Consider the following 12,958-nt stretch of genomic DNA (forward strand, 5'->3'; position numbering starts at 1 on the left):
GAAGCCCTGGGTTATGAACTGCAAGTCATCTGCTTTTAAAATTCAATTTCATTTCTTCAAACAGTCGTTGTGAGCACGAATATCTAACGAAAGGGTTTAGGCCACGAGGTCCTAGTGTAACCATCTGTAAGTCATGGACTCGTTGGAATTAATTCATTTAACAAATATTTATGGAGCATTTCCGTGTGTGTCAGCTCTGAGCTAGACATGAGGGAGCAGGGCCGACCAGGTTTCCGTCACGCTTGAGACAAACCTAGAGTTCCAGACTCCAATTTTATTGTTGTTGCTACTATAGTTAACACATGAATGACTGTTTTTGTTTCCAGTTTTCAACTTGAGCTATTTCATAAAATATGAAGTGCTGCCCTTCTGATGTCTGTCCAAAGTAGCAATTTTCAATGTGCTTCTTAAAAATTCCAGAGTGTCAGCTTTGATGGGGCAAATAAGAAAATCTAAGGAAAGTGGAATTCAGGAAGTCAGGGAGTCATAAGAATGCTTGGAATTTCTAACAGATTTTACTTAACGTTTTCTGTATCATGACATGTTCCAGAAGACTGTAAATGTTAGTTTATACAAATTAAAACTACTTTTTGCCTTGCTGATAACTGCAAATAAATAATTCAGATGACCACCCACCAAAACCCAAGAACATTTTTTGGGAAGTGGGGGGGTGTTATGTGTTCCCTCTGAAATACTTGCTTTGTAAATTTTATAATCAAAGGGAAAAATAATGAGATAGTACCTCATTTTATTTCTACTTTTCAATTCTGCAGAACTAGTTTCAAATGCTTCTGTATTTCTCAGTAAGATCATTATAGAAATGTAAACTAATCATTAACCTTTGTCTTGATTTGACTTTAAAGAAGAGGATTAAAGGCATTTTCTTACTTGCATTTCAGGACAGCAACACACTGACGTCTCCAGTTAAAATTACTTAAACTGTCACTTTGTTTTCATGATGGCAATTAACTAAATTAAATTCAGGATTAAACATTGTGAGAGCTTCTTTATTTTATTTAGTAAGGAGCCTTATGTAAAGTTCATAAATGTTGCACAAAACATAGCTGTTTAGCCCTGGTTCAAGAAGTAGTAAGTGAGGAAGAAAAGAGTTGGGGAGATAACCTTTAGCTTAATATAGCTTGGTAAATTAAATCCTATGTATGCTAATTTTGTACTTTTTTTTAATAGATGGAACTGATTAAAAATATAAGTACTGCCGAACAGCCCTATTTATTCACCCGACATGTTCATTTCCTCAACTTCTCAAGGTAAGATATTTTCCAGTTTAATGGTTCTTTCATTTCTTTTGGGTACTTAGTCTCCCTTCTAACAATTACTTTAAAATCTACCTTCCTTTCCAAGGTAGTGTAATTGCCCTTCAAAAGACATTTTTAATCCATTTATTTTAGCAGTAGAGGAATCAAAATTTGAAATATTTGGTCAAAAGCTTCATTTCTTTCTAAAAATACTACTCTTAAGTCTTGTGAAAACTTGAAATTATTTTTAATGAGAAGTCACTTGACCTTATAGTTCTCTAAAAATAAAAGTTTTGTATTGGAACAAAATAGACAAAAGATGGATATTTTAGCAGATATATTTCATTGCACATTTTTATACAATTGCACCCACACAAGACTCTGGGAATAACTTAGTGGTGGAATTATGTGTATTTTGTGTGTGCTGTGTGTATGTTTAGTCGCTAAGTCGTGTCTGACTCTTTGCAACCCCATGGACTGTAGCCTGCCAGGCTCCTCTGTCCGTGGGATTTTTCAGGCAAGCATACTAGGTTGCCATTTCCTCCTCCAAGGGATCTTCCTGACTCCAGGATTGAGCCTGCGTCTCCTGTGTCTCCTGCATTGAAGGCAGATTCTTTACCTGCTGAGCCATCACGGAAGCTAGGACCAGCCTCTTTCTCTAGCTTTTTAACACTCCATTTCATTTCTCTAAACCTTGCACATTTGATGTTGGTGGGTATCTTAGAAATCTGTGCTTTTTTTCCCTTCACCTGCAAGGACTTTTTGATAATAATGCAAACCTCAAACTTATGTGTTTAGATCCTCTGTTAAATTGCTAACTGCACGTTCTGGGCATTCTCTTCCCCAGGGATTCCTTAGCGCAGGTTGTCTTGTCACTGTACTTTACTGTAGCTCTCAGATTCCTCCTCTAAGGTGGGCCAGTCTGAGGTCACAGTTGGGGTTGACAGAGCACTACGTCCAGGGGCCAATCTGCTGACTAGCCCCGGACCCTGGGCCTCCCCCATCAGCCATCTGACCAGCCCTTTCCTCACTGCTTTTCCCATGGGGATAACAGGACCTCACAGGCTTACAGGAGAATCCTGCTATTTGTGTTGACCTCGTGGCCCTGAGGGTCAGGCAACCAGGGAGGCCTGAGTTTGCAGTGGGCAGCACTTTGGCTGCCCTGCCCCAGGAAGCCTAACAGTCTGCAGGGCTGGGAGACGAGTTTAGCCTTCAAAGCACTTTCCTGCTGTGCAGCGGGCCTTGTGCAAATGAAGTGTAAAGAGACTGAGATTCAGCAAAGCAAGTTACTAAGCAGCAGAGAGGAATTGCTGCCTTATCTTTGAAAGCGAGTCTCCCCTGAAGTTCCCCAGCCTCTCTGATACCCAGAGTTCTCTGGGCTGGTGAACAGGTGAGGAGGACACCTGCGGATTTTCCTGGATTGTCCTCAGTGGCCGGAATGGGGGGGCGGGGGGGGCGTGGACCGCGTCCACAAGAGCTGTGTCTCCAGCCACATTTCTAAAGTGGCCTGTCACTGCACTGTCCGGGGTATGTGCCTGTCTCCCACTTCCCTGGGGCCAAGAACATATAATTAGACATAATTAGATAAGGAGGACTGGGTAGCTATTTTGGGCCGTGTGTTTTACGACTTGTAGACGGCAGAGCGCGGCCCCTCTGACCCCTTGATTCCCTCATGCACTTCCTTCCTTCCTTTCCTCTGCGTCACCCCTGACTCAAACCTCATTCATTATTCTTTCTTCCTCTTTTTAAAATTTTTATTGGACTATAGTTGATTTACAGTGCTGTGTTAATTTCTGCTGGACAACAAAGTGAATCAGTTTATAGTATACCCACTCTTTTTAGATTCTTTTCCCATGTAGGCCATGACAGAGTACTGAGTAGAATTTCCTGTGCTCTAAGTCCTTATTAATTTGGTCCTAGGTCCTTATTAGTTATCTATTTTATATATAGTAGTGTGCATATGTCAATCCTAATCACTCAGTTTATCCCCCTCATACCCCATTAACCATAGGTTTGTCAAACCTCATTCATTTACTCTTCTTGCTTCTAGGGCAAATTTTTACAACCAAAACAAATTGCAATGCAACAAATTTTCATAGTTAACTCAGGATATTACAGCACTCTAATTAATACACCAACACCAATACCTTGATTGGATCAGCAGAGCTGGGCACAGTATGGTTGACCATATTTTATCTTGGCCTCCACTGTGAAATACAAGCCCAAGAGTTTATTCTTGATTGATTGAGTTCTGAAAGAAAAGAGAAAAATGATAAACACCTTTTAGAGGACACCACATCCCAGGGAAAGTCACGGCCTGGCTGTCAGGATCTCTGGGTGTCAGACCTTCCCGCTGACCTTAGTCTCTGGTGGGAAGGGGGAATCTCCATGTTCCCATCTACAGAGTCGGGACAGTTCCCGCCCACCCCTGGTTTGTAGGGATGCTCAAAACCCATGACGGAAAGCCCTTCAAGTTCTTGGAGAGAAGGATACCATGTGTATTCAAAGTGACTTTTAAAAGGCATTTCTGTAGAGCCCTCGATCTAAGCCCCAGTTTGGCTCCTGTCCAGATGCAGCCTCGTGCTCAGTCGCTCAGTTGCGTCTGACTCTTTGTGACGCCGTGGCCTGTAGCCCACCAGACTCCTCTGTCCATGGGAGTCTCTAGGCAAGAATACTGGGGTAGGCTGCCATTTCCTGCTCCAGGGGATCTTCCTGACCCAGGGATTGAACCCACGTCTCTTGTGTCTTCCTGCATTGGCAAGTGGATTCTTTAACACTGCGCCACCTGGAGGCAGCCTCACCATGTCTCTAATGTAACACTTTCAGGCCAGGGCCCTGCTCTGGTTGATTTTTCCTCCCTCCATCCCATTGTGTTCAATTGAATACATACATATTGAAGACCCTGCACTAGGACTGGGGCTTCTACAGGGAACAAGAAATGTTGTCCTTGGGACTTCCCTGACAGTCCAGTGGCTGAGACTCCACACTCCCAATGCAGGGAGCCCAGGTTCGATCCCTGGTCAGGGAACACGATCCCACATGCTGCAACTAAGAGTTCCCCTAGTGGTGGTTTAGTTGCTAGGTCATGTCCAACTCTGCGACCCCATGGATTGTAGCTAGCCAGGCTCCTCTGTCCATGGAATTCTCCAGGCAAGAATACTGGAGTGGGTTGCCATTTCCTTCTCCAAGTTATCTTCCTGACCCAGGGATTGAACTTGCATCTCCTGCATTGGCAGGCAGATTCTTTACTGTGGAGCCACCAGGGAAGCCCCAAGAGTTCGCATGCTGCAACTAAGACCCAGGACAACCAAACAGCTAAATAAACATTAAAAATGTAAAAAAGAAATGTTGTCCTTGCCTTCAGGGAACTGCAAGTTCTTCTTCCATTAAGGAAGGAGTGGTGTGAAGTATGACGAGCTTCAGGAGAAAGAATCACTGGGGATGTTCCCAGGGGAAGTAGGAGGCAGGACCCTCCCTCCTGGAGCAGGAGCCACTGCCGATGGGCCAGCTGTGGACAAACGAAGGGGAGGGGCGTTGGCAGCCTGGGGACCAGCATGAGCTAAAACTGGACAAAGAGAAGGGTGGAAAGGAACCCCGTAAATGGGAGTCTCAAGCATGGGCACAGCAGAAATGGAATGGCAGTGATGAGCTGTAAGCAGGAAAAAACAGAGACCAGTCTGATCAGCTGGCATAAACTCATGCTGACTATGTGCTCAATCTCATCCTCTCTTCCCGCCCCACATGCACAAGACCCACGGCCTCAGCTACAAGACTCCATAAACATATAGAGAAGGACTGTTACATTCACTAAACATGGGAATTTAAAGCATCAGCCTTTCTTTTTCAAGGGAACAGTTTTATTTCAGGAAAATTTCTTGGGTATAAATGGTGAACCCTGGGCATGTAAGGAAAGTCCCCAATTATACAATTAACAAAGAAAAACATCTATGTTGGGACTCATTAAGAGGGCTTTCATATGCTTTTAAAACTGAGTTCTATATTTTGAATTATAAGGCATAGAGACAATTAAGCTGCTCTTAAGACATCTACCTTGATTGCTGCTGACAGGCATTGTTTCAAGAGAAACATTGTTTTAAGAGGTTGTTAAGAGAAGAATTGATGCTGCAACCTAATATGCTTATTTGATGTTTTATTTCTAATCTTCCTTACATTGTTGACATGCAGCAAAACACTTGTGGGGGAGCAGAATGTAAGAATGAAAGTCTAACCTTGTTCCCAACTCTTTCTTTTGTACACTTATGTTCTGAAGTCATGAAGTGTTTGGCATTGTACCAAAATGAATCTCTCCTTATTTCTTCTTTTCCAGTAAATGTGGTATTCTTATCTTGGAATTTAGATACTCCAAGTGATATAAAATGCTATCCTGTGAGTTTCTGACAAATCAATAAATTTCATTTATTCATCATCTAGGCATCTTGTCCTGTTCCATGTTTTCCTCCCTTTTTAGACCTAAAATAAAGGTAAAAGTGCATGCTCGGTTGTCTTTGACTCTTTGCGACCCCTTGGACTGTAGCCCACCAGGCTCCTCTGTCCATGGCATTTCCCAGGCAAGAATACTGGAGTGGGTTGCCATTTCCTTCCCCCGGAGATCTTCTCAGCTCAGGGACTGAACTCGAGTCTCTGGCGTCTCCTGCACTGGCAGGCGGATTCTTTACCACAGACCCTCCTGGCACCTAGATGGAACAGTTTCACCATATCCATTTTTATCAATTCAACCGTGGAAAACAATACTATCAGACCAAACTGGTACTTTTGTAGTTGCCTCAGGGAAGACTTTCTGCCAGAGGAGATAAACACTGCAATGTCAGCAGAAACTTCAAATCAGTTTGTATTCCTGAAGATTTTCACCAGTCTTTTAGTTTTTGAGCCATCTGAAAGTTCAGGCCAGACAAATGTTTTTCACTGGCCTACCTAGAGAACTGAATCAAAATTACTTTGGCCTAATAGATGCTATTTTGTTGTGATGTCTTAAGTACATCACTTAATATTTGTGTACTCTGGTTTCATGAGCCTGTTCGCAGTTGTCAAAGTCAACTAAAGAATTAGTATTTTTGAAAAAGTTCAACTTCCCAAGACCATCTCTTCAAGTATGTCTTAGATCATCAAGACCGTGACAGACAATTCATCTTCCCTGCTCCTGCCCCCACATTTCATTTGTTTTCTAAGATTTTTTTTTGGTGGGGTAAGTAATTCTTTTTCCAATCTAGTTTCTCTTGACCCTCAACTTGGGTCTTGCGGGGAAAACACTGTAAAGGCTTGTGTCAGAGTGCAGTGCAATGAAAATAGTCCAAGTGAATGGTGAGATTATCTGACCTCAAACTACCACTTCTCTTAACTCTGTCTTTTGTGTCTTCCTTTCTCACCTGTGACCCCCTCACCCTTCTTTGCATCCATTTCTCTTTCCTTGTTTGTCCCTGATAGTGGCTCCAATGCCAGCACTAACTTGAGAAAGCAAAACATTTAAAAATCAATCGGTCGCTAGAGAAGCAGGCAGGGTGCATACAAGGACACCATGTGAGTTTTGGACACGTTCTTCCCTTGAAGGGAGGTCCTGGTTACCAGTGTGAACAAGCTGTGCTCCCTGATGGCATCATTTAACAAAACAAATCTGATCTTGCTAATTCCATAATTCAAATGGGTTTCCACATTTTATTTCTAAATGTTGACTTTGTTTTCATTCTCATTAGCAAAGTCATCCATTTTAATTGTGTCCTGCAAATCTTTTGTAATGGTGACAGAGGCCTCCAGCTTTGAAGAGGGCATCAAACAGAACCCATGTTAGCCCAGAATGCTGTGTTTACCCACTTAAACATAGCCTGAAAGCTCAGTTTTCAGAATGAGAGTGTTCGGTGAGTTTATCCTGTGTAGACAAGGCCAGGCTCATCTTCTGAAAATGGCACTGTCTCCTTTTTCTCTTTTCCCTCCACAGTGAGTGGACTCTCTGTGGGCCCCATGAGCCCACAACACCTGGCCGGCCCATCAAGGAGCCCACCTCACTGCCCCCCACGAAGGGCCTTCCTCCTTGTCATCTACTTGCTTCCTGCCTGTCAGGTCGGCTTTCCTTTCCCAGCAGGAAGCTGACCGCCAGGTGCCCCACCCCTACCCACTTGTCTCCACCCCCGACGACTTGCCGGAAACCCCTGACGACTTGCCGGAAGCTCCCGCCTCTCTTACCTCAGGACGCTCAGGGAGCTCTGAGTGGCTCAGCCTCTGCTTTCATTTTATGATGGCAGGTTCTGTCATGGGCGCCAAGGACTGCAGTGTCCACTGAATGAGGTTGTGAGGATGGAGGGAGACCCTTCCACTTGTTCCCACAAAGGGTCATTAACTAACCACCTCCCTCCCCCCCCCACAGGCAGCCCTTCACCCTGCCCCCCAAACAACCCCAACGTTTTCCATGATGGCCTTTCTCTCACTTCGAAGAGTCTCCTTCCTCACTCACCAACAGGGATCAAAGCCTGGGCCACTAGTCTTGGATACTCTTCATTTTTTGATGAAGTTAACAGCCCAGGAATAATCTCTACTCTTTTTTGGCTGTGTGTGCTGGGTCTTCGGCACATTCGATTTCTCTAGTTGCAGAGCTTAGGCCTAGTTACCCTGTGGCATGTGGGATCTTAGTTCCCTGAGCAGGGATTGAACCCACGTCCCCTGCATTGGAAGGTGATTCTTAACCACTGGACTACCAGGGAAGCCCCAAGGACTAACCTCTACTTTGAGGTCAGAGATGAAAAAGAAGATATACTTTCAGTAGAATGGAACTTCCCAGTGGTGAGGAGGAAGCAGGGAGACAGGATTTATTGTTTAATGGGCACAGAATTTCAGTCTGGGCTGATGAGAAAGCTTTGGACATGGATGATGGGTTCTGGGGATGGTTGCTCTACAGTGTGAATGTACTTAATGCCACTGAAATGCACCCTTACAAGTAGTGGAAAAGGTAAATTTTGCCTGTGTATTTTACCACAACTAATATATATATATATGTATACTTTTTACTTTCAAAAGCTGTTTGCAGTCCTAAAACTACTGTAGTAGGAGGGAGTGCATGCATGCTAAGTCTCTTCAGTCTGTCTAACTCGTTGTGACCCTATGGACCCTTGGTGGACCGCCCTGCATGGATTCCTGGGACCCAGCTTTTATGCTAATTAACACAAATAGTCATTCTTTTCAAGACCAAGGAAGTACAGTTGAGGTTTTTAAAAGCACGTTGCAGTTTGAGGGTTGAATTGCATTCACCATCTACATGCTTTGTCTTTTTAATCCCTAACCCTACTACTCTGCTTGCTGCTTATCCTGGCTGTGAAGCCCAGTTTAATTAAAAAGAGACAGATGCATCCAGGGTGCTTGTGGTTATCTGCGGTTGGCACAGCCGACTTCTGGAACTAGTTAGTTGTTCATGCAGCTGTGTGAATGTCACCTTGTGTACGTCTGGAAGCTGACAGGAGTTGTGTTGGCCTGGCTAACCCTGCTCCTGAACAGTGTGTTTTCCAGGGTGATGTATTCAAGAGTCCAGGATGGCATTCACACGCCTGGTGCCTGCAATCACACCATCAGAGTCATTCCTTCCTGTGACTCTGGATTTTTCTCTCTGAAGATTTTCTTTAAAAATGCAAACACACACACGCACACACAGAGACCAGCATTCTGTAAATTAATATACAAAATAAATAGGATCCGTGACGCGTTATGTCTACTTTACCATGTGCGTGTGTGTGCAATGTGCTAAGTCTCTTTAGTCGTGTCCGACTCTGCAACCCCGTGGACCATAGCCCACCAGGCTCCTCTGTCCATGGGATTCTCTAGGCAAGAATACCAGAGTGGGTTGCCATGCCCTCCTCTGAGGGATCTCCTGACCCGGGGATTGAAGCAGCATCTCTTATGTCTCCTGCATTGATAGATGAGTTTTTACCACTAGCATCACCAGGGCGCTGTAATAGTGGCTGAAATTTACGAACTGAGATGCATCCACCCTGGCTTTCATGTCTTCATTGATTGAGCACCTACTGTGTACCATGCTGTGTCTAAGGACACTGTTCCCGGCTTCTGGAGTCACAAGGCTGATGGGAGAGGCAGACCCGGACATACAGTGCTGGAAAGAGCACTTGGAGCCAGAGGAGGAAGGGACTGAGATGAGGATGGGCGTTCATTGTGGAAGGATGTGGTGGTGATGCTGGGCTGTGTTTTGAAAGGTGAAGAGTCCGCCAGCTGGGAAGGAGGGAGCAGGGTCACGACAGTTTGTTTTCTCTGAGCTCTTTCTGACCCCCGACAGAATCTCTGGGTGTCCTCATCAGAAGGTCACGGGGTGAGCGAAGCCTGTGGGCCCCTCAGGAGGTCCCCAGAGCGAGACCTCTGCCCGGAACTCCAAGGGTTCTCCCAGGCTCTTCAGGGTCATTGCTTCCAGGCAGTTCAAAGAGCAGGGGGAGGAATCCTTCAGACAAATTTATCCAACCTGGTCCTTTTGCCTGGGGAAGGCCTCGCTCTTAGACCAGCGTTCAGTGCCTTTGTCTGATCCCTTTGTGGAAGGAATTAAAATGCAACACCTAGACATTGGCTTTATTTTTATCTAAAACCCCTCGCCATCATTTGAGACAATTATATGGATTTTTGTTGTGTTCACGTTACTGTTTACACTGTTACTTGCCTCAGCTCTGGAATCTTCTTTCCATGGTTCAGAGCACAGATTCTGGAGCCAGACTGCCTGGGTTCATATCCTGGCTCAGCCACAAGTTAAGCGCTCCCTGCCTCCGTTTCCCCAGTATTAATGAGGATAATTATGATTTCTACTCCACTGAGGGTTTATGGGGGCTTCCCCGGTGTCGCTAGTGGTAAAAAGCCAACCTGCCAATGCAGCAGACATTAGAAGCGTGATCCCTGGGTCAGGTCAGGAAGATCCCCTGGAGGAGGGCACAGCAACCCACTCCAGTATTTTTGCCTGGAGAACCCCATGGACGGAAGAGCCTGGTGGGCTACAGTCCATAAGGTCACAAAGAGCTGGACACAACTGAAGTGACTTAGCACGCACACACAAGGTGTTATGAGGCTTCAGTGAGTTGGTTACAAAATATTTACAGCAAGGTGAACAGGGAGCATTTAATACATCTTCGCTGTTATTCTCCACTTCCTGCAGAGCCCCCAAACTGAGACTGTTCTAATTAGAATGTAGAATAAGTACCATAACCTCCAGTGAGGCGTTCAGAATTTACCAGGCAGTCAAAACATTCCATGAGGGTCAGTGGGTCTGTTCCAGACCCTGGTAATCAATACAAAACCCAGTTCATTGTGGCCCCTCCCTGGGGACCTCCAGCCTCGTGAGAAAACGAGACCATATCTATACCTTCACGGTGACAATTCCTGCATTTTGCGCAGTGCTGACTCCCGAACAGTCTTCACAGCCTCTCAGTAGGTTCCTGAAATATCCCACAGGATAATAAGTGTTTCCACCAGGAAACACTGTCTGCTGGTTTGATTGTTCACTAGTACCTGTACAGCGGCTTCCCTGGTGGCACAGTGGTAAAGAATCCACCTGCCAGTGCAGTAGATGCTGGTTCGATCCCTGGGTCAGGAAGATCCCCTGGAGGAGGAAATGGCAACCCACTCCAGTATTCTTGGACAGAGGAGCCTGGTGGGCTGCAGTTCACGGGGTTGCAAAGAGCTGGACACGACTTAGCGACTGAGCAGACAGGGTCCTCTGGTGATGATGTGTTTACCTAGAGGGGAACCAGTGTATACGTGGGCTTGATTTTCCTCCAGAAAGGATGGTTTGTAACCAGCTCCATGTTTGTATGCATCTTAGGTTTGGAGGAGACCAGCCTGTCTACATCAACATCATCAGAGATCCCGTCAACCGGTTTTTATCTAACTATTTTTTCCGTCGGTTTGGAGACTGGCGAGGAGAACAGAATCACATGATTCGCACCCCCAGCATGAGACAGGAGGAGCGCTACCTGGTGAGTCCTGTCGCCTTAAAAATGTGGTCCCTCCCCTCCCGGGGCCGTCTGATACATGAGCTCCTTGTGATGAGGGCACCGCTTCAAGAAGCAAGTTTTTGCCAGTGAAAAATTAATTTTCCAGATCATTCAGATCCACACAAACATTTTCTCAAATGACTTTCTAATCTTGTTTTCCTCAGTTTTTCTTTAGTGTTGATTTCAGGTCCTGGAAAAAAAAAACAAAACAGTCTTTCCCAGGGAATCCTGCCCAGCACTATTGTTTTGGTGCATTTGGGGATTTCTCTTAAAAGGTCACAGAGTACTTACTCACACCTCATCCCATTCAGTTCCCACGACAGCCCCATGAGGGAGGGGTACTTTGAGATGAGGGCCCTAAGATTCCAAAAGAATGTGAACACACGTGGCTGACTGTTTCCAGGTCCTCTTACTCCAAGTCCAAAGTTCTTTCTACCACAGCACACAAGAGTCAGGCATCTCAGTGAAATTTGTTGGCTTTTCCGGACCTTATTTTGGGACCCTCAACGTCACAGGGATGTTGATTTTGATCCCAAGAGTTGCTTCCACAGCTCGGAGTTGGTAACAGATGAAAGTAGTGCATCTTATTGTCAGCTCCAGAATAAAAGATGCGTTTCCCACTAGTTTGTGACCTAGATTGACAAACGCTTGCTGAGGGCTTAGAGCCTGGTGTTAAAGAGGCTGAAACCCTGGCCTCTGTGTCTGCAGGAGCCTGTTGGGTTCACCCAGACCATCCTGGGCTCTCAGGCCCGAAGAGAGAGAAGAATGTATGGAGGGCTCAGTGCAAATCTGCCTCCACTGCTGGCCCGCAACACAGAGGCCATGCCCACCGCTGCTGTGTGCACAGAAGCATCCTCGAGCTAAAGAAGAGTAGTGTTAGTTACAGTTCCAGCACAAGTTCTCTTTCTTCATTTGATTTTAAAAAGCATAATAACAGTATGCATTTGGAGGATGGAGCATTTTTCAACAATATCACTTTCATGTCTTAAAATCCACAATTAGAGTTGAGAAAACTGAGATGCACAGAAGTATCTTATCCAGTGCTACACAGCTAGTTGTAGATGGGCCGAGACTAGAAACAAAGGCTTTTTACTGGCCATTCAGCATTTGTTCAACTACCTAATGCTTCAGGAAAGTAGTCTGATGATATATTTTTAAAGTGGCTTTTACTTTTTTTCTCTTTCCATTATGATGGCAAAAACTCTTATCTTTTCCTTTATATGTTATGAATATAGCTCTGTATTTTTTATTATGACAAGCACATTTTGTTATAAAGACAAGTACATATTCAGAGTATAGAACCACTTACTAGATGAATAATGTCTTTATTGTTTGTATTGGACCCGATTAGCCTATTATGTTTTTTGAAAACATAGAGTATATTCCATGTAATCAAAATATCTTGCAAAGTTTCTGGTTCAATCCGATACTAGTGAGAACCAAGTTACAGCAGAGGATGCCAAAAAACCAAAGATTTGAAAACACGTTTTATGAATCCTACTCTTCAAATATTAATGTAGGTAATAAAGTAAATTCATAGTCTACCAGAAGGTGAAAAGTGATCAGGGAAAGTGAAGGGGCAGTCCCAGGGATCCGTCATGTGGGCAGGGGGTGGTGTCAGGCAGGGGACCGGCTGCGATGTTAATAAGCAGATCAGGGAAGGCATTGGATCTGACATATCAGCAATGATTAGAATGAGAGAGAGAGTTGATCACGCAG

General features: G+C 44.8%; 1 protein-coding gene across 1 annotated transcript in view; it reads left to right on the forward strand.

The window, feature by feature from the left end:
- Window positions 1-12,958, forward strand: part of UST (uronyl 2-sulfotransferase) — a 318,507-nt gene that overhangs the window by 205,103 nt on the left and 100,446 nt on the right. The window contains exons 4-5 of the mRNA XM_081529921.1: window positions 1,189-1,268; window positions 11,068-11,221. Coding sequence (XP_081386047.1) covers window positions 1,189-1,268; window positions 11,068-11,221 — 234 coding nt within the window. The remainder of the gene's footprint in view (window positions 1-1,188; window positions 1,269-11,067; window positions 11,222-12,958) is intronic.

Source organism: Giraffa tippelskirchi, chromosome 9 (genome assembly GCF_054371585.1).
Source record: "Giraffa tippelskirchi isolate mGirTip1 chromosome 9, T2T-mGirTip1v1.2.pri, whole genome shotgun sequence".
NCBI classification, from domain to species: Eukaryota; Metazoa; Chordata; class Mammalia; order Artiodactyla; family Giraffidae; genus Giraffa; species Giraffa tippelskirchi.